Below are 22,608 nucleotides of genomic sequence, written 5' to 3'. Positions count from 1 at the left end.
ACCATAACCAGCTGGTTATGGTTTGGCCAGTCATGATTTGCATGAATTAGAAAAGTATGAAGTATCTATCGTATACAGACACAAAAGTGTTCAGGGCACAGGCATACTGGAACTTCTTAAAAGGACAATTGCTACGATAATTTATTATGACCGAACCAGTACATTCTAATCTTGGAAAGAGCTGAATAATTTTGCTGAAATTTTCCAAAATATTAACAATGTTGATAACTTATCCTGAGACAAGGTGCTTGGCGTGGAAAATCTGCAACATCTAAAATGTGATGAGGTTGTAAGGAACTGGAAAAAAGTGTCACAAAGGGTGGTGGTTTGCAGGATTTCTGATAAGCACGGCAACTATATTCAACAGCAGCATTACATTTTTTTGATGCCTTCAGAATCCAAACTTTGCTTGTCCATATTTGTCTTGGTCCTTTCTCTCAGGACCTTAAATGTCACCATCTCATAGTTGGGGCTGCCACTGGTGCCACTGGCCATCAAATCCTTGACCAACACTTCCTTGGTGAGAATTTGAGTCTCACCAAACAGCTGGTCATGGAGGGAGTAGGGAGAAAGTAGAGGGAGATGAGACTCTAGTATGCTTACTGATGTGGTCGATCAGCTTAATGGGATCAGAGTAGTAAGCAGTACTCCTTGAAAAGTTTAAGTATTTTACTTGCTCCTGGCACCAGATGGCAGCAGGGGAGGATTTAATGTCTCTCACAAGCCCCTCTCCTGGCGCTTTTGGAGGACCAAGTCTGTCAGCAACACTTCTACTAAAAATACTTTTAAGCAGAGGATTTCTATGGTCTAGAATCTCAGTTTGTTGCCTCATGAAAATTCGATTTGATTTGGTCAAAAGAACAACAGATAAAGAGGAGGCTTTTTCAAAAAAGAGATGAGAAAAAGTCTGTGACTTTATACAGGAAAAAGCAGAAAATGGTCCTCTGTCTCCAAGTGTGGCTCATTGATTCTTCAAGCACCACATCCCTGCAGATGCAGAACCCCCAGTTAATTCTGTCAGGCTTGCTTATATGAAATTCTGTTACCTTAGGTATCCTGCCTAAATATTTTGTTCCTTTAAAAACAGTACTCAGCAGGGATACTATTCATCATCTGTGAGAGTTTGTCTGGCATCTTTGCTCAAAGCACACTGCGATTTCGCAGTGAGCAGGATAAGCAGAGTTTGCTTCAGTTTAGTTCTTTGAATATGAGCAAAGAATCTTAATGTAGAAAGAAATTAATTTCTATTACAAAATCTGTTGTAGTAATTCTCTGAAAATGTCATGCCATAAAGATGAAAAAAATGTGTATTTGAGAAGTAGTTTACACTTAAACCTCATAAAATTATGTTTTAATTATGTATCAGCCATCAGTAATTCACATGAGCCATTTGCATAAAGATGTTATTAAAACTCAAAATAAACAGCATAATGGTCAATAATGATACAGCTCCAAAACATATGTAATAAATAGTGAGTGATTTCGAAACAATAAAACTCACTGTGAAGAGATTTGTGAGTAAAGATGCCTTAAGGGGATTTTTTTTTTTAAGCAGAGAGACATGGAAGCTGGTGTGCTGCTTTGTGTATTCCTAGTGAATTGTTTTAAAATTTGCAAGAATGTGTAAAAGAAGTCGCAGGATTGCTTGCTAATGGGGAAGTAATAATGAAAGAATGACAACTGTAGTGAAAAAGAGGGTATCTGGAATAGTTTTAAAACAAATAATTTAGCCATCACAAAATAAAGTTTGATTAATTCTTTTGAATGTCTAAAAATAATGCTGCTACTCTGGTTTCATGGGGGCATGGGAGTTCCTTCCTTGTGGCAGAATATTGCTTTTTTTTCCTCCTTTCTGTGGCAGATAAAAGCAGGCTTAGATTTGCAAGTTCTCTTGCAAAATTGTTATTGATACTACATATAGTCTTCAGGTAAAATCATAATCTTTTTGCAGTAAGCTCTATTTTAAAGAAGAAAAAAGTAATGAGCATCTTAAAAAAGAACCTAGCCAGAATGGAGCCACAGAACAAGAGCTGAGCTTCCAAAAGCACAGAAACTAGGTTTTAGAGAAAGGACATGAGTCATAGAATCATAGAGTAGTTTGAGTTGGAAGCAACCTTAAAGATCATTCAGTTCCAGCCCCTCTGCCATGGTCGGGGACACCTCCCACCAGACTAGCCTGCTCAAGGCCCCATCCAACCTGTCCTGGAACACTTCCAGGGAAGGGGCATCCACAGCTTCCCTGGGCAACCTGTGCCAGTGCCTCACCACCCTCATTGTGAAGAATTTTCTCCTAATATATAGTCTAAATCTTCCCACTTCTGGTTTAAAGCCATTCCCTCTCATCCTATCACTACATGCCCTTGTAAAAAGTCCCTCTTCAGCTTTCTTGTAGGCCCCCTTCAGGTACTGGAAGGTTGCTATAAGGTCTTCCTGAAGCCTTCTCTTCTTCAGGCTAATCAACCCCAACTCTCTCAGCCTGTCCTCATAGCAGAGGTGCTTCAGCCCTCTGATCACCTTTATGGTCCTCTCCTGGACCCACTCCAACAGTTTTATATCCTTCTTATGCTGGGGATTCCAGAACTGGACACAATGTTCCAGGTGGGGTCTCACGAGAGCAGACTAGAGGAGGAGAATCACTTCCCTCAACCTGCTGGCCATGCATCTTTTCATGCTGCCCAGGATATGGTTGGCCTTCTGGGGTGCAAGCGTACATTACTGGCTCATGTTGAGCTTCTCATCAATCAGCACCCCAAAGTCCTTCTCTGCAGGGCCTTCTCTCTCAATCGCTTTTCTCAAGCACTTCATCCCCCAGCTTGAATTGAAACCACAGATTGTCCTGACCCAGGTGTGGGACCTGCTTGGATCGTCGTTCTTCTCAAAGGTGGTCTTTGCTATAGAATTGCTTCTATTACTAAAAAAACCCCTGTATTTGTAAAGTACATGAGGTTATGGAAAGACCCATGCATTGACAAGCAATGGCTAGCACATCCCTCACATGGTTTTGGCCTGGGTCAGCTTCACTGCTTCAGTGCTTGGGCATGATTTGGAGTCTAGCCTCGGTCAGAGCTTATTCCTGATTGACAATTTGGATGTGGTCCTGCTTGTTTGGAAGGAAGCTTTAGGAAAGTTTAGCTGTATTGTCATTTTAGCTGAAAGGAGACTGGATTGTAAAGTGCCAGTTGGCGTCAGGTCCTGAGAACAGTCCCTGAGCCTTTCATTTACTAGTGTGAAAACTAGTCAAAGGCTCTCTGACTTGGTATGGAGCCAGATGAGATGGCAAATGAAACATAGAACAGCAAGTCCAGTCCATTGCTGCAGCGTGATTACCTACTGTTGAGAATTACTGGCAAAGGGCAATCACCAGCAGTGACAAAATCAACTCAACTGCTATGCCCAGTTCTCTGTGGGAGTAACGGACATTGCGGTAACTGTGTCTCGGGTGGTGGATGGCAACTGGTTACCATTGAAAATTATTTATGAGCATGAATTTCCAGTGAGGCAGGCTGGAAAAGATGTATCTCTATTGCTGTAGACTTTAGAGCATGACTTCTTTGAAATATAATGGAGGAAGTCCTTTGGTATCTCATTACCAAAGTAGATGATCTTGCTACTGACTTCAACAAGGTCCTTGAAGTATGATTCCACATTAAGAAATGGAGGAAAGTTTGGGAAATCTACTATTGTTTGGTTTATATTTAGTCATCTCCTAATCATCTGTTGGCACTGTGCTGTTTGTAAGCCTGGGAAGTTTACTTATTTGCTAGGAAAAGACAAAGCTTTTAGGTCTCTGTAATGGTCCTTAATCACAGAATACAAGTTTTTATCTTTGCACTTCTCACTTTCAGTATTTCTTTACTTAAATGGATATTCAAGTGGCCATATACATAATTTAGACACAGAGGTACTAACTCCATTGTTCAAAAGAAATAAAAATTTGCCAGGTAACTTGGAAGTGTAAAAATGATCTCCCTGGTTTATCTGGCTTTTTAATAGCTGTCATAGTACCTTTCACAGTTATATCCACACTTATATCCATAGCTAGTACGTAATCCACACTTGTTCTTTAGTTGTAGTTTTGCTTAAGTTTGTTTTTAATAATGTATTATTCTTTTTAAATTCCAACTATCATTTTTTATGCCTATTTTGACATTTTTGGCAGGTCACTGGAATTTTTTTGTAAGACGATATGTACCGTTTGCTTAGTTTCTTAAAGAAAGAGATCGCATGATAGAGAGGACAAATTCAACCTCTTTGTACTGCTACAAAAGCATCAATGGAAGTATAGAGGTAGGCCCGGATTCTCGAGATATAGAGAAAATGCAGTTGACTTTGCAAAATTGCAAAGCTGGAAGGCTTTATAGAGGCAGAACAGAGACATTTTCTAAGTGTTGAACCAGAGGTATATATACATGTTTTTATATGGAATCAATATACACTAAACATCATAATCTTCCTGGAAGTGACCAAAGCTTTGATAAATTATAGTAATACATGATTTCTATCCCTTATACCACTGTGTCCAGTCCACTGCTGAAGAGCACTAGTCCCTTGAAGGAAACACCTGGAAAAACAGAGTGTTTTTCCACTGATGTGCTGATACAGGTCAAAGCTAAGCTTGTTTCAGACTGAGAGGAAAATTACTACGGCTTTGTTTCTCTTTAGTGTGTGTGCTCACTGCTGGCTGCAGGGTTCTCTTTCTCATGGTCTTAAATTGAGCTCTTCAGCAACCCCACATGAAACAATTTTCCATGTTTACATACTCTGATGCTGCTAGCAAGTCTTAAGTTAAAAAAACAGAGCACTCTGCAGCTTGGTAGATGTATTTGCACGTAGAATTTCCCAGTGCATCTTTCAGGTGCCTGTGTTCCTGATGGCTCTTTGGCAGAGCCTCACACTCCTTGGTACTTTGTTCTACTGGCTTTAGGAGAGAAAGCAGAAAGTAGCACCATGGAGGTTAATCTACTGTCCTAGTGTTTTGGCTGAACTCAGCTGCCAGTGTGAGGAAGAACCTTGTCATGCCATAGTAGAGATGACTGTTCTGGAGCATGTCATGGGCCCTCAGGGAGTAATCTCAGTGCAATTTTCAATGGCAAGACCTCATATGAGAATATAGACAACAGAGCCATATGCAACAGAAGTATCATACAATTTCCTATATTTACTATTCTGTATACTTGTATTACTCATTACTTTTTCAGAATGATGGTTCTGAGAACTTAGGTGGCAAACTTAAAGTACGCAGTACTTACAGAATTAGAAGAGCCAACTGAAGTGAGTATAGATTCTTTATGTGCTGCTATGCACGATTAATAAGTATTACCTGAAGGAGAGATGATACTGTTTGGTAATTAGTATCCTAATGCCACATAGCAGGATTCAAAAGATGTAGTGTAATACTCTGGGCTTTTGTTTAGGGTGTAAATCTTGGTACTTTTCTTTCAAAGTTGTTGCTTGAGCCATCATTTCCCCTCAAAAAAAAAAAAAAAATCAACCCAACATAGTGTTTTGTTGCAAATGCTTCGGAATGTCTCTTGCATTTGTTTCCAGTGCACTTAAAAGATTATGCAGTGTGGTGAGGCCGTTTGTTGTTGCACTGTGGATTTTTGGATGATACGGGAAATCAGGTGAAGGTGATCCAGGAAGAAGGTAGAGACACTGTCAGAACATACAGGTATGGGCTTATAAAAGCCAAAACTCACCTTGAGGTGAACCTGGTGAGGGACTTTAAAGGGCAACAAGAAGGACTTCTACAGGTATATCAGCAGCAAAATGAAGACGGGGAAAATGTGAGCACACTGGTGAATGGTACAGGGAACCTGTTTAATAACATTCTCCTAGACAAGCTGATGAAGTGTAGACTAAATAACTGGACAGCGACGTTGACTGAGAACTGGCTGATGAACTACCAGGCTCAAACAGCACAAAGTCCATTTGGAGACAGTGACTAATGGTGTACCTGTCGGGCAGCAGTAACTGTTAGCTGCTTTGAGGTCTGGGAGCCAGGAGCCAAGCATAATAACACAGCCCACAGGGCAGGGGCCCCACCACCCAGAGCCCAGTTCAACAGCATCAGAGCAAAGTTACCAGAACAAGCCTGGGGATGGCAGCTGGGATCAGCCTAGGGTCCAGATCATCTGACAGGATTTTGGTGACATGGCAGATCTGAGAATAAGCTGGGAAGTCAATCCACAGATCTAATGATCATGAGTCAAGTGCAAGGTCGAGCCAGGAAGTCAGGCCGCATATGAGGTTTAAGACCAAGAGGGTCCATGGCCATGCACACCATGACAGAGCTGGATACAGCTACAGCATAGATCTGGCAGGGATGCAAGGTCCTGGGCCCATGGGGTTGGAAGCCCTAGGTGAAGCTCATCAGGGTAATGAAGGCCTGTTAACACACTCAGGCCTCTAGCAGGCCCCCAGGGGTCAACACTTGGTCAATTGTATTTAATGTCTTCATTACTGACCTGGATGAGGTCAGCAGGTCAAGGGAGGTGATCCCTTCCCCTCTATTCAGCACTGGTAAGGCCACTCCTTGAGTGCTGAGTCCAGTGCTGGGTTCTTCTGAAAGATATGGACATACTGGAGCAAGGTGATTTAAGGAATTGGAGCGGGTGCAAATGAGAGGAGCCCGAGGGAGCTGGGAATGTTCAGCCTGGAGATGTTGGAGAGCAGCAAGGGCTGGCTGCTCCCTGTGGGATGGGGAGTTCTAGGGGTAAATCACAAATGGTGGGGCAGAGGTGTTGCCAGCCAAGACAGTGCCACAGTACCCCAGCAGTGTGAGCAGGGCAGACTCAAACAAGACTCCAGGTTACCAGGCCAGTTCATGATGATGAGGCAATTCTTGGGTGAAGCCGAGAAGCCAATCCACAGGTAGATCAACAGGGTCCATGGCTGGGCATAGGAACAACTGTGGAGACCAGTGTTCCTCTCACATAGTTTAATCAGGAACAGAAGCCCCTGGGCTGAGCTGAAATGGGGCCCCATGACCCATGGGCAGGGTTTGTGAACGGGCCCCAGGTGAGGCTGGTCAGAGCTACTAAGAGCTGTGGGGGCCTGCAGGGCTCTTGACAGGAGAAGAGTGGGAATGTGTATGGAGTGGATCTTACTAATGTGCATAAGTGCCTAATAGATAGTAAAGAAGGAGTCAAATTCTTCAGTGGTGGCCAGTGACAGGACAAGAACAAACTTTTTTGTGAACGTGGTCAAACATCAAACATGTTGCCTATAGAAGAAGGAGGCACCAGCCTTGGAGATACTCAAGACCCCACAGGACGTGGCCCTGAAAAGCCTGCTTCAGTTGACTCTGCTCTGGGCAGGGGGATTGGACTAAATCTCCAGAGGTCCCTTTAAAATTCAGCTAGTCTGTGATTTTTCTTAACTCTGTGGTCTGTACTTGTTAATAACAAGTAGAATCTAATTTGTCATTTTGCAGCAGAGAATACAGGGGTTAGAAAAGGTCCATTCTGGAAGGGGAGAAAGGAAATGGTTTCCAGGTTAGTTCTGTGAAGCAGGAAGAGCTCAGGGTCTGTCCAAGCTATCTTTATTCTCAGGCAAAACACAGGAAGTGAACAGGAGGTCAGGGGCAGGTACATGCTCTCAAGCAGGGCATTTTTTTCTGTTGCACTGATATGCATAGAGTTTTGTGCAAATAGTTGTGTTCTGTGCAATACAGCTGTATGTGTCTGTGCAAAACACTAAACCTTCTATTTGGCATATATTTCACATTCACCGAGAGGAATGATGTACAAAGAACAAAATACGATAAAGGAGTGTTATACACAGTACAGTGGTGGGGAATAATGACCAACAAATGGCTTCTGTAGCCAGGCTGGAGAGGAGGTGAGACTCTATTTGATTATGCATGGCAGCCAGCTGACTCTTTATTGACTACCAGTGTGCTAGTTGTGTTCTACTTCTGAACTGCCCTGTAAGTGTACTACACTCTGGAGGGCAGAAGAGTGTGTTTTGAGTCACATTTGTCTGTTAGACTCTCATTTGCACACATATATAGCCATGTATGGTGTATGTCACTGCTTATTAAATAGAGATGAGTCACTTGACAGGGACAACACCCAGCTGTAGGGTGTGCTGAGCTGTGGTGTCAGCAAGACCTTCTGGATTGTGTGGAATCAATACTAGCCAGGAACAAGAACACCAGGCTTTTTATGTTTGTCCACTACAACCTGGAGTTTTATTTTTCACTTATTGCAATGTTGCTAGTACTAGGTAATCTAACCCTCTGGCACTTTAGTAGATTCAGGTTTTGATAATACTCCACAGTTAAGAGTTCCAAGCACTGCATTTCTTATTTGGAAGCAAAGGGCAGTGGTTTAACCTTTTAGATGTGCAGGTGTGTTTCTCTGAAGTGTTTGTTTTTACTGAGATGGTTTGGCGTGTGTTTCTCCCCCAACCCCTTTGCTAGTATTAACAACAACACGTATCAAGATTTTTATAATGAGACCTGTGGATATCAATTCTATTGTGCTTTTTTTTTTCTTAGTTGTATGATTGTGTTAATTGACTTTGGCTATATCAGCAATGAATCCAGGTTAGGACAATAATGAAGCTCTATGCTTAAGTTATGGGTGAGTACTCACACTTAGAAGGTATTTGCTATGCATCCATTTCCATCAGTGTTGGGTGTAATAAGAGGCTTCTACCTCCCTGTAAAGCATGACTGATGGTAACATCCAACAGGCCTAATTACCAAGGGTGTTTTATATTGCAGGCTTGGCTGAATTATTTTATTCTTTACAGATGATAGCAGTTACATCTTTGATTAAATGATTAATTAGAAGCATCAGTAACAGTGCCACAGAAAGAGGTTTAAACTGGAACATTGCCTTGATGACACGGGCATAGATACACTCAAACGTTCATTTTCCTTGTAGATGTTTCTAGGAGTACTGTTTCTGAGTTCCCAAACTTTGATTGGATTGCATGTATTTAGAAATTATGGAGACAGAACTGTATAGTATGATCAACCAGTCTAGCCTTCTGAACAACATGGGTCACAAAATAAGCAATTTTAGTTAAACCAATGGTTACTTTTCAGAAAAGGGTTATGGTCTGTCTTAAAAATTAACAGCTGAGCGCAACTCTTCCTGAACTGTCGCAGTAACAGTTAAAAATTTGGATCTTCCTTCTCATCTGTGTTTGCTGAAAGCTAATTACGAGCCATGCAGTGTATATTTTTAGTGCCATGCTAAATTCAAGAGTCTAGCATTGATGCTTTGGTGTTTGTGGGGTTAGTTTGTTTGTTTGTTTGTTTAAATCTGCATGCTTAGGGATTTAGCCATCTAAAAATTAAGCATTTAACCTAATTTAGGAATATAACCTCCCTCAAAGGGAAAAGATCGGCTCTGCTTGGAAGTGATTAATTCTACTTGTCTGTGGGTGGTTTCGCTCTATGGAGGCACACATCTCTTTCTAGTTACTGCACAGGGAACCTCAGGTTTGATGTCTACATCCTAGGACTAAATTAAACCTTCTGGTCACAAAATTACACTTTGGCATTATTTCAGCTGATTATCCCCGATGACCCTGCAATTTTTTTTCAGAGAGGTAGCTTTTCAAGGTATCTTTTCTGTTCTCTGTGCTAAGATAACAGGAAAGGCGTCTAGCTTTCACTTCTTGTTCTTACATGTGCATCTTGTTATGTAGTCATATCAAAGCAGATAGTATTTGATTGAATCAAAGTTTGTATCAGTGACTGTTCTTTTCAGTATTTCACATTTATCCAACCTTTATTCTATTTGCAGTCTTTATCCAATATTACTTTGTGTCTTTTCTAGGCAGTGGCAAAATATGTTAAGTAGCGTAGGACCAAGAATTGATTCTTGTGTGACCCCATTAAGACTCATTAATCTGTAGGTGATCTGCTGGCTCAGTGACATTTATGATAAATGCTGAAGAGCTGGCTGTTTGTTTATGATAGCTGGTTAAAAATGCATCCCAGTGGATCAAATATTTATAATATGCTGATGACTGTCAAACTTCATTTCAGCACGAGATTTTCACATTTTTAGCAAAGAGAGCCTTTAAATAAGAGTCTTAAGTCAACCTCTACAGCCCCTTCCTTTGGTGGGAATAAGCATTTTACTTAAGAAACTGAGCAATTTTCCTTTAGGAGGAAGAATTACTATTTGGGAGAACAAGGCATAGGGGTCAGTCACAGGTCTTCTCAGCCCTTTGTAGTCAGTGCAGTTTCTGGATGCTGTGCTCCAGTCACTGCTGCAATATTCTTTCCTCGCCTCCATCTTTGCATGGTAGCAATATCATAAAAAACAGTAGGTGCAGGCTTATGGGAGAACAGGTTGATACCAGACAGAGTCAGAAAGGTGGATGTGGGGATGTCCAAACTTTGCTTTATTTTTCCAGAGCACTGTCTGTACGTGAGCTGCTCAATAAAACTTAGATTACAATTTAGATTTAAAGCAAGATCACACTGGCATAACTTTGGAGCGTTGAAGAGTCCGATCCTCTTTTTTCAACAGCGTAAGTTCCCAAACACATTTGAAACTTCCAATATGTCATATTATGGACATATGTTATTACTTTTCAGCCAATTTTCAGACTGGTAGGTTTACAATAGAATTTTCCTAAGTACAGTTAGACAAAAAAAGAGGTGAAGAGAAACATAAGACCTCTCCTTATAGTCAAAGTGGTGTTTGCTGACATGTGAGAGGTGAATTTCTTTCCCCTGTTAAAGAAAACCTTCTGCTCCCTGCTCAGGCTTGTACATCAAGTGCAGATTACAAAATTTTTCCTACATTATTTCATCTTGGATTTTTGCATCCTCTCGAACTCTAAAATGCAGGTTTTGGGGTTTTTTTTGAGATATTCCTGTAACTGAAGGTGTTGTCTGTGGTGCACAGTCTCATAAGGCAAACTGCAAAGCTCCTTCCTCTGTTATGTGCCTTCTGACCTACACAGATGTGCATATTCTTGATGCCATCCTACCTGGTGAATCCAAGAACTGTAAGAAGTGTCTGTGCATTTTATACAACTCTTCAGTATGACATGAGCTTGAATGCAAATCACAGAATCATAGAATGGTTTGAGTTGGAAGGGACTCTAAAGAACATCAAGTTCCAACCCACCTGCCATGGGCAGGGTCACCTTCCAACAGACCAAGCTATTCAAGGCCCCATCCAGCCTGGCCTTGAACATCTGAAGGGATGGGGCATTCACAACTTCCCTGGGCAACCTGTGCCAGGGCCTCAGCCAGTCCTCATATGGGAGGTAGGTGCTCCAGCCCTCTGATCTTTGTAGCCCTCCTCTGGACCCATTCCAACTGTTCCATATCCTTCTTAGGTTGAGGAGTTCAGAACTGGATACAATACTCCAGAGGAGGTCTCACAACAGAGAAATAGAGGGGCAGAATCACTTCCCTCGACCTGCTAGCCATGCTTCTTATGATGCAGCCAAGGATACAATTGGCATTCTGGGCTGCAAGTGCGCATTGCCGGCTCATGTTGAGCTTTCCATCAATCAGCACTCACAAGGCCTTCTGCACAGGACTGCTCTCAATCACATCATCCCCTATCCTGCGTTGAAATGACAGATTGCCCTGTCCCAGGTGTAGGACCTTGCACTTGGCCTTATTGAACCTCATGAGGTTCGCACAGGCCCACTTCTCCAGCTTGTCCAGGTCCTTCTGGATGACATCCCGTCCTTCTGGTATGTCAACTGCACCACTCAGCTTGGTGTCATCTGCAAACTTGCTGAAGGTGCACTTGATCTCACTGTCTATATCATTGATGAAGATATTAAACAGCACTGGTCTCCGTATGGACCCCTGAGGGGTACCACTTGTCACAGATCTCCATCGAGCTGTTGACCACTTATCTCTGAATATGACCATCCAACCAATTTCTTATCCACCCATCAAATCCATGTCTCTCCAGTTTAGAGAGAAGGATGTTGTGGGGAAACACGTCAAAGGCTTTACAGGAATCCAGATAGATTATATCTGCTGGTTTTCCTGTGCCCACTGATGTGCAAATGTACGTGCAATCAGCCCACAGCTTTGCGGAACTTGCTTCTGTATACATTTCAAGTGAGCAATGTAGAGGTGCACATTGTATACAGAATCATTCTTATTTTCCTTCTCATTACTTTTAATTTGCTGACTAAACTTTTTTCTTGGGTTATGGTAGCTATGCCTTGGTTTTTACATATGCATTTTTGTAACCACATCAATCAACCTAATCCGGTTGCTTGCAAATTTATTTGGAATCTCTTCTGAGATGTTGTTCTAAGAAGACAAAAAATTCTACATGTGATAATAGGTGTGAAGAAGAAAAATCTTTTTAGATTTGGCAAAATCTCGTATGTGTTTAATTCATAATTGCCATATCAATGTCTATGACTGTGATTATTGCTTTTGTTATGTGGTGACGTTTTGAACTGTGATCATGTATTGTCTGTCGTATTGGTAATCCCAGATAAAAACGGGGACAGTGCATTACTAGGCATTGTGCAAACACGGACAAGAAAACTAACTCTCTTCCTCCAGAAAAGAGAAATAGCTGAGCTGACAAATAAACTGCAACTTAGGAAGCCCTAGAAAGTAGATTTAGTGAGCATCACTATGCCACATAATACCTTATTGCTGCACTTTCACTCCAAATTATTCATGTTGTTCTGAGATACACTTTTGCATTTCAGGGTTAGGGATCTGACTGCAAGCTGAGTATGATTTCTGCATCCATAATGAGGCCTAGTACTGGGGAACTAAGAACGTCTAACTCTTCCATCTTTTGAAAGGTTCAAATGTCAGGAGACCTATTCTTCTTCAGAGAGGTTTCTTTCACTGCTTTGTGATATCCTGGTGGATGAGAGAGTGTGCAGTCACAGAAGGTGTAGTATCAGAGTTTGGACAGCTGTTCGACCAGGTCATAAGGAGAGCTTTGAAAAGGCAGCTTTCATCTGCTGCTGCTCAAAGTTGTTTTTTTTCAAAGAAAAAGAAGGAAGCAAATGTAATGGAAGCAAAAATGTGCTGCTTCATTTTATTAATTGTGAAGAATTTTTTTGCCTATTTATACCATGGGATTATCATTAGCAATGTGATTTTGGTTCAAAATGCAAAAGATTTCTCCAGGTGAAGTGCAAATGTTGTGTATATTTTTCCTCTCCTTTTATCTTGTTTTTCATTTAATTGGCAAATTGATAATGGCAAAGGATCTGAAAATCATAACTGAAGAAACTCCTAAATAAATGCTGGTGAGAAAATGTAATAATGAAAATATTGAAGGGTGGCTCCTCTTTTCTCTTCTGTGTTACGAACATGTTCAGAAGACTGCGTAAGAACTATTTATCTCTCCATGGTGAAGTAGTAAAGATTGTTTTCATTTTGTATCATTCCTCAGCAGTGTTTTCAAATATCCAAGTTTTAATAGGAAGAGAGCATTGCTAGACCTAGTAGGAATACGCTTAGTGTTTGTTTCATGGACAGGGGTGTTGTGCTTCTTTGTGTTTCACTTATCCCCTGTTTTTTCTTGTCTGTCTTAATTTTGCAAGCAAGTAGAATACTGAAATACTCATGACTCCTCCTGCTCTTGAAGCAGGGTAGAAGGACTAAAGGGGTCTATCATTCTATGTATTTGTGCCAATGACAGACAAAGCCAGTATCTTGAGTTTGTTGCTGGCAAATTGCAATGATAGAGTTGCAGAATAAGGGAGACATTTTAAAAACAAAGGAGAATATATATTTTCCTATATTTTTTAGGAGAATGTACATTTTCAATTTGCCAACATGGACAGTGTCTATTTAGTTTTTACTACATATTCTTATACATTGAATTTGAGTCAGTGGCAGTAAAATAAAATATCTCTCGTGTCTGTTCTGATCCCAGTCCATGAGCTAACGAACTGTATTGACTGAAGGGAAAATGTGAAGAGAGTCTTAGGGCAAATTTGTGTTTTCCTTGTTTTAGTCACTGTGTGCCAGACAGAGGCACGTTTGTGCAGCCCAAAAGTTGTTCAATATTCAGCAACATTTCAACACTGTAAAGATAGTGTTAGGTTTCCTCTGATTTTTCTTAGCTCTGCAGACTTGTCACAGCAGCTGGGAGGCAGCTAACCATAACCATGTACAGTACAGTGGTGTGCAGATGAGAGGGTTCAGTCGCAGCTGTGGGATTCAAGAAGCTGCACACCCTTTGCCCTTGCCTGCTCTGTGGGGAGGGATAAGGGCTGTTATGTGCACCCATAAATTCCTCTATGCATCAGGAATTCCTCCTGTGGTTGCCTACATTGATTTTTAGATCGTATACCCCCAGATCAGACTTGAAATAATCAAAAGTAAGCTTCATGTAAAATCTTGATATGTTGTGCTTAGGTCTTCTTTATTAATTGCTGAGAGATTTAATGTTGCTTAGGATCAGGTAGTGAGTATTTGAGTTCGTTTTATAGCTTTCCTACTCAGTGGAGTTTGATGCTATTATTTTTGCATTGTGTTACTCTCAGAGTGGATTTCAGGTCTTTTTACACCTAAGAAGCACTGAGCATCACGGGTGATGTACATTTGGCTTGCAGTTTAGGGCTGGCAAGAGAAGAATTATGCTATCTGGTCTTGAGAAGTGCTTAGCATCTTCAGCAAGACATTGGATAAACTCCAATAAAGGTTACTGGAGAACTGATGCTGCTGAACATCACAACAGAATTGCCCATTTTGTGTGATCTGGGGTGCATATAATACAAACGGTATCTCTGGTCTTATCTAGACTATGGTAACTTCTTGGCATTGCCAGAAGATGCATGCAGCCCTGCATGTGCTGGCTACTGTGAATGCTAGAATAGTCAGGTCAAACCCAGTTTTACTTTCTAGTCTTTCACAGGTAAGCAGAAATTATGCAACATAATGATACGCGTCCCAGTTGCTGGTCTTATTGTCCCCAATGCTGCTGAAATAGTTCATTAATACTTGAGCAGTTTAGCAAACTCCCCATTGTATAAACACCGTTATATGGATTTTTTGGTTATTCTTTTCTCCTGCAGATGGGTAACTTGGTTCAAGGTTATTAAAACTGTAACACCGTCTGGTGAGCATTGCTGATCAGATAGTGCCAAAGCACTGTTACGTTTTTTACTTTACTTTGTCTTTTTTAACTCATAATAATTAAATAGAGTGAACTGAATATGATGTTTAAAATTATATGGAAGAAAAATTATCCGAGTTCACAAGTTATCCTTCATAACAAGCTCTAAAAGGCAATTATAGGATGAGGGGCAGATTTTTTTGCGATAGGTGAGAAAACAGCAGAGGTGGCTTTTAGTGGCACTGTAGTGTGCTTTGTGGTAACCTGTAACATGGGAAAAGGCTCGACAGGTGGTGAATTGTATTAAAAGATCATCTAACGCATTTCTGAACAAACAGATTTTGTATGTGAAGGTGGCTGAATCACTCACTCACCCTGCCTAACGTTTGTTAGCATGTCAAAACATGCAAAATACAAATGGTTTTAATAGTGTCCAGTCACAGGGATAATAGAAAGATTCACTTGCGGGAGTCTGGGATGGTATTTTGTTTTTGCTGTGTGCTTATTTGAACTTTTTTTCCTTTTTCCATTTTGCTTCTATGAATTTCTTTTCATTTGCAGCAATGAAACCTGTTTAATGTTTTAAACTAGATCGGAAGAGTGGACTAGTACAAGGCTTGAGAGAAATGGTGGAAGGAGTAGCTACTGTAAATTGTGAAATGTACGTCAAAAAAAAACTCTCAAAAAATCATTATTTATAGCAGGATATACTGCTTGATATATGGCATTCTTTGTTCAGTGGGAGTATTGCCCTAGTGCCTTAACATGATGTTCTGGAGCACTGTGATTTTGCAGATGCTCTCTATCAGCTGAGATCTTAATCAGCTGTAATCTTAACCTCTAGTGATCAGAAATTGTCTCATAGTGTTTTTCACAAGAAAAGACATCATATGAGTTCCAGCTGGGCCTAATCCACTTAGCCAAACCATCCTGCTAATTAAATTCTGCATGTTCTTCATTGCTTTCTGCTAAAAATTTTGTTGCTAAACACCATTGTTTCATTGGTGAACAATACAAGCTCCATGGATTGTTTGTTGTAATTAAAGTACACGAGAAGAAAAGTAGTGCCTAGTCATTACATAGCCACTATTGTAATTAAAGTGTTGCTATCCTGACTAACAAAAGGAGCATGAAAGATATAGAGGGAAAGGAAGAAACCAGATTTTTTTATGTCAAACGTAGAGAAATACTTTTTACTCTCTGTTGCTTCTCTTTTTTTATCATGGGGGAAACTTTTTCATATCTCTTATCTTCTGGAAAGTTGTGAAGTACACAAGAAGTTGGAGCTCAGCATTTCAGAACCTCATTGTATCTGGAGACATGTTGTGCTCAGCAGGGTGAATAGAAGACATGTAGGTAATCAAGCAGAAATATAGTTTGACTGTCCCTTAGTTATTTTATCCCTGGTTGGTATTGGCAAGAGACTGATGCAAGGAGATGTTTGCAGTGCTATTTGATTTGAAAAGGGTTTATTTTTAATTCCCAATGTATGGAATTGGATGGCTTTTAGATACAGCTGGATTCTTCCCTGGCTGGTGCAGGGAAACACATGTTTCTCAGCAGCACAAGGGATCCTTCTACCGGAGAATAATCTCCAAGGGAGATGGTGTTGGTTTTGTCACTTCCCTATCTCAGGACCTACATTTTACCTCGGAAACACAAACTGGCAACACCTGCAAGCTGTTAACATACTCTCTCATTCATTTTCCTGCTGTTTTCTTGATAATCTCTATTGAGTGTTGACAGCAGGATGGTTGCAGTTGTTTTCCACTGCTGATGCTTGCCCACTAACAAACTTTCTACTGACAGCAGATATGAGATCTTTGCTGGGTATGCTACTAGGCTTCAACCCCAGGGAGTTTCTTTTCTATGCTCTAAATGCAGGAGTTTCTTTTCTGTGCAGTTTGGCTACATAGCAGATGAGAAAACACCGGAGAAGCTTGCTTGTATGGTGGTGCATACCTGTGTTTGTGTAGTTTCATTCTTAAGCTAATATGCTTTGTTTCTCACTAAGACTTTGTAGTCCAAGTGGTTTTAAACTGTATTTAATTGAGTAAGTTCCGAAACCAAAACAAACATCGCAACCAGATCTGTATGTGAGTTTGCCTGCACAGTTTGTCTACAGTGTGCACCCGCAGAGGTGTGACCACATTGCACTGCGGGCTTGAAGCCTGTTGGTGGGACACAGGGAAGGGTGTGCTTGTGCTTGTACACTCAAGTCACCTGATGGGATCTCAGTGACGCTCTTTGATATATCTTGCCTACCACAAAGGCTAAGGTCATGTGTCTGGCTGGGTGCATCTTTTAGTGCTTTGGCCCCGTTAGGATTGATATCAAATGGGCAAGACTGAAGCTGGATTTTGCTACTTGCTTAAGCTTTCGCATCTGTAAGTTACCACTTGAGATACCTGCATTCTTGCCTCTTGTCTTGTGCTAAATATTCATTATGCACTCGTCTTAAAATATGTTGAATAAAAAAAGGTAACAGACTGATTAAACCCATACTTTACTTGCATAACTTCGCTGTGTCGTTTTTGGGCAAGTGTCTCCCTTCTGTATTTGGTATCTCAAGGATTACAAGAAATTAATTCCCTTATGGTTGCATTTGACTTGCTATGTTTTAAGACGGTGACTTAATTATAAACCTCTTTAGCAAAATATTCAGTGCATCTCATTTTGTTGTCTTTGCAGCAATCGCTGAAAAGAAGAGGGAGCAAAGACCTACCAAAATCGGAAAAGAAGTCACAGCAGACACCAACAGAGGTATGTTGTAATAACAATAGCCTGGATTCTCATGTGGAGGCTTCAGGGACACTATGAAAATTACGTACATTATTTGTAGATTTGCACTTTGCTTGTTTGTTTTGCTCTTTTTTTTACTGTATGCTATGAAACAGAAAGCTTTTACCCCAGATCTGCAGTCAGACAACCTGAAAAAAACACTGGTGCTGCAACAGAACCCTCCAGGTTTCATGTATGCTGTATTTTAGGCAAAATAAAAGGGAGCACCAAGTGAAACAAGATCATAGGTCCTCTGTGTGCTGACTTTGGGATTTTTGAACCCTATAAAGTCTGTTACAGTGTTAAAGGCATAGAAAATATAAGGACTTTTTACAAGCACCCCAAGCCTACAATTTATTTTCTGGGGACTGTGCAAACTTTAGACACAAGTGAAATAGTCTTATTTCCCTCTCTTTAATTTATTGATCAGTTAAAAGGTGATTGCAGGAAAATCTCTTAGTATCTAACGTTATGTACCTGTAATTGTTAATCTTGTAATTTAAGACCATCCACTGGAAGTCTCCTGTTTTACATCAAGTTTCTTCAAATATTTCTTTTTCTTTTTTCTAAGGAGGACAATGAAGACCTGAAATGCCAGCTACAGTTTGTCAAAGAAGAAGCAGCCTTGATGAGGAAGAAAATGGCCAAGATTGATAAAGAGAAAGACAGATTTGAACATGAGCTGCAAAAATATAGATCGTTTTATGGAGATTTGGACAGTCCCTTGCCAAAAGGTGAAGCAGGTGGGCCACCTACCACAAGAGAAGCTGAACTCAAGCTTCGATTGAGACTTGTGGAGGAGGAAGCTAACATTCTTGGGAGGAAAATAGTGGAACTAGAAGTAGAAAATAGAGGACTGAAAGCAGAGCTTGATGACTTAAGAGGAGATGATTTCTCAGGGACCTCTAACCCACTCCTGGGAGAGCAGAGTGAATCCCTGTCAGAATTACGACAGCATTTGCAGCTAGTAGAAGATGAAACAGAATTGCTGAGGAGAAATTTAGCTGATTTGGAAGAACAAAACAAGCGCATAACAGCTGAGCTGAATAAATACAAGTACAAATCTGGATCCCATGAGAGCTCTAGGCACCATGACAATGCCAAAACAGAAGCATTACAGGAGGAACTGAAAGCTGCACGAATGCAGATCAACGAGTTGAGTGGCAAAGTCATGCAACTGCAGTATGAGAACAGAGTCTTAATGTCCAACATGCAACGCTATGACTTGGCCTCTCACCTTGGGATACGTGGCAGTCCGAGAGACAGTGATGCAGAAAGTGATGCAGGAAAAAAAGAGAGCGATGATGATTCTCGTCCCCCTCACCGCAAAAGAGAAGGCCCTATTGGAGGGGAAAGCGACTCTGAGGAGGTCCGCAACATTCGGTGCCTGACACCCACAAGGTCTTTTTACCCAGCACCATCTGGGTGGCAGAAAAGCTTCACTGACAGGCAGCAGATGAAGGACATTCGCTCTGAAGCTGAGCGGCTTGGCAAGACAATAGATCGCTTAATATCTGACACAAGCACCATCATAACAGAGGCAAGAATTTATGTAGCTAATGGGGACCTCTTTGGACTGATGGATGAGGAAGATGATGGCAGCAGAATACGCGAGCATGAGCTTCTTTACCGGATCAATGCACAGATGAAGGCCTTCAGGAAAGAGCTCCAGGCTTTCATCGACAGACTCGAAGTTCCAAAGTCTTCGGATGATCGAAGTGCAGATGAACCTTTGTCAGTGAGTCAGGTAGACTTTTACTTATTACAGCCTACAGGTAAAAAGGCTCTGCCAAATGAATTAAACCTCAAATTTGATGTATGGCATGTGGAAATTATTTTAGACCCTAGACAAAAATCTCAGTTTCTTAAATTAAGTCCTCATTTGGTCATATGAAACCTTGTTCTACCAATGGGGCTTTTTGTGAACAGTGAACAAGTCTGCTTTCCTGGAAATCAAAAGAATTATGCTGTAGGAGGTGGAAGATTATACTCCTTTCTGGCTTTGCAATCTCATTTGCCAGAGTTGTGCCAATAAGGTAGTGCAGACAGCACTTTTGGTGCATAAATGAACGTGATTGTTTTCTTAGTGGTTGGGTTCCTGTTAAATGAATAAAAAGAAAATCTCATTTAATCTAGTCATGAGGAAACATTTAATTTCCAGAATTATAGAGAATATGACAACCTACAGAGAAAAATAAACCATGTATCTACTTCTTAGAGTCACAGAGTCACACAGTGACTAGTGTGAATATTGGAGTTGCTGTAACTGATTGTATCATATTGAAGGCCTATGGGTCATTAGCATCTTTTGTGTAGTTCATTTTTATGCAGAATTGTTCCAGAGAGGTTTTGGGGAGCTAATTCCTTGCTGATTCAAGATCTCTTACTGTGAAAAATGAAAATTACTTATCCTTATCATGCAATCCTATAATTTGCAAATCTTGTTACTGCTTATGGTATTATCCAATGTTTTAGTAAGTCTCTTGCTGTATTAATTTACTTTGTGCTGTCCTGCTAGTTTACAGTCAAAGTAGTTGCCAGGTGAAGCTGAAAGCTATTACTTCTTATTCCTATGCTGACTAATTAGTCTTTTGTTTTCTTGTATCAGAAAGTCACAGACGCAGTGAGTTTAAAGCTAATCAATTACTATACATGTATTGCATGAAATCAAACAGAAATGGCATTTAGCATGCTCACTTCCTGATCTAGCAATAGCTCTGAGCTTGTAGAGCTCCCATTAGCTTAAAGACAGAGCACTGCATGCGCTTATACAAATTTAAAGCAAACTAATTAGTGTTTTCTCTAAACAAATAACATCAGTAGTTAAATTGGACATTTCAGGGCTCGACCATGCAGAACTCCTACTGAAGTCAATGGGAGATGGGCAGTTGGTCCCTCCACAAGCATATCTGGTTCACTATTTATTTTTTTGAAACTCTGGACTTGCTATTCCATTAATTGACTGTTCTCTTTGTCTTTGTATTTACTTTCCCAGATGTTCCAGCCTATCATTTTACTTATTCTCATCCTTGTATTATTTTCATCCCTTTCATACACAACAATATTTAAACTTGTCTTCCTTTTTACACTGTTTTTTGTACTGTAAGCCATTCCTCATTTACTGTTCATTGTAGTATTATTTTCAGTTTGTTTATTTTGTCCACCCTCCAAGATAAGAAGTGCAAGAGACACATTTTCTGTAATAGCCACTGCTGTAAAAACACTGAAGACTACTTGTAAACCAAAACAAAACCAAAAAAACCTGCAAAAAGCATACCAAAAAGTTACCCACTTGAATAGGAAACCCTCTCACCACAGTGTTCCAGGTAAGCAAATAGAAAATGATATTTTTCACTTCATGTGGTTTTATCATTTTTGAATAAAAATTTCCTGAGTGAATGGAACCAATTTAGTAGTCATTAATTTGCACCAAATCAGAAGCAAACCAGAAATATGTAGGGTGGATGTGAAGTCTGTTGCTTTCCTCTTTCCCACTACTAGAAAAAGAATTTGTATTCTAGTCACATGTAAATAGTAAATCCACATTTACTTTTTTATTTTATGGTGTGTATTCTGCAATTGTGTGTCACAGCTTGTACATATTTTGCATGATTATGTTGATAACGTTTTTCAGCACTGCACTGTGTGAATTAGACACCACAGAGGGGACAAAATCAGAATGTTTGGTAGGTAGAATGTTTGATATTTACCTGGAAATGTGGCAAGGAGCTGCAGCCCCTAAGAATGAAATGCATAAGGAGAGAGTATCAGAGAGGTATCAGAGTAAGCGAGGAGCCTTCTGAGAGGTGTAGGCTGGCTGCTTTCTCTCTGTGCTCTAGAAAAATGCCCGTGCTACATCTGACTTGAACTGAAGAGAGTGAATGCCAGTCAGCTTGTGTGATGTCAAATATCGTTCCTTAACAACCTAGTTTATCAGATAACATTATCCAGTCTATAGCCACCAGAGAATCCAGCCTCTGGATTATCTCTCCAGGTTTCAGAATGAGTTTTGAACAAACATAGTATCTCTTGGCTTTCTGAGTGACCCCCATCTAACCATCCCAGAGAGTGACCATGGGTGAGAGGAGCTTGTGTACGTAGATGTGCATCAGTAGTCACTGTATATGCTTGTCTTGCCTACAAGAGGCTGCACTGAGAGTGGAGGCAACTCATGATCTTTCTGTCACACTGAACATAACAGGTCCTATAAACAGGAGATCTCCCACTATGAAATGCCCAGAGGAGCTCAGTTTTATTTTCTGTTTTAATTAGCGTGTGTTGAAACCATTGAATCCCTCAAATGTGAGTTATCCAAAGGTGGTAATTTACAAGTAAGTACGTTAATGAAATCTTTTGTGCAGATGTCATGGTAAGAAACTCTAGTAATAAATGGGGGTAATAAATAAAGCAGCTCTTTTTCTAGCTGGCAATGAAGATTCCCTTTGATTAATCAAGCTAGCTTTCTGTTCGCTTGACCCATTCCCCAGTGAAAACAGTTCATCTCCTTGTCCAGGGTTTTGCTCTGCTACCTGAAATATAAGAGAGACACCATTTTGAGGGAAACACCTCAGAGGAAGGCAGAGGTTGGGCAGTAAAATTTATTTTATGAGAACAAAAAAAAAAAGTAAACTCGTAATATTCAGTATTAAATGAAGCTTGTGTTTTTCTCCTTTTTCTAGCTTTCCCTCAGCATACTCTGCAGGTGTAGTGACTTTGATCAGTTAAATCACTGAACCTTGATTTAATCCAAATACTTATTCCTACCAGGGGATGTTGTTGT

General features: G+C 40.5%; 1 protein-coding gene across 6 annotated transcripts in view; it reads left to right on the top strand.

Annotated features, from left to right (window-relative positions):
* Positions 1–22,608, top strand: part of SOGA3 (SOGA family member 3) — a 58,910-nt gene that overhangs the window by 12,603 nt on the left and 23,699 nt on the right. For 2 of the 6 annotated variants that reach the window (XM_054062867.1, XM_054062866.1), the window contains exon 1: positions 20,474–21,154. Coding sequence is in view for 4 of the 6 variants with exons in the window: in XM_054062863.1 (XP_053918838.1) it covers positions 17,739–17,810; positions 18,400–19,575; positions 20,437–20,451; positions 20,824–20,934 (1,374 nt within the window). In the remaining 2 variants the exon portion in view is untranslated. Of the gene's footprint in view, positions 1–17,738; positions 17,811–18,399; positions 19,576–20,436; positions 20,452–20,473; positions 21,155–22,608 lie in introns of those variants that run through there. The other 4 variants (XM_054062864.1, XM_054062863.1, XM_054062865.1 and 1 more) reach the window with 4 other exon arrangements.

This window comes from Cuculus canorus, chromosome 3 (genome assembly GCF_017976375.1).
Source record: "Cuculus canorus isolate bCucCan1 chromosome 3, bCucCan1.pri, whole genome shotgun sequence".
NCBI classification, from domain to species: domain Eukaryota; kingdom Metazoa; phylum Chordata; class Aves; order Cuculiformes; family Cuculidae; genus Cuculus; species Cuculus canorus.
This window is presented reverse-complemented; position numbering and strand designations above follow the sequence as displayed.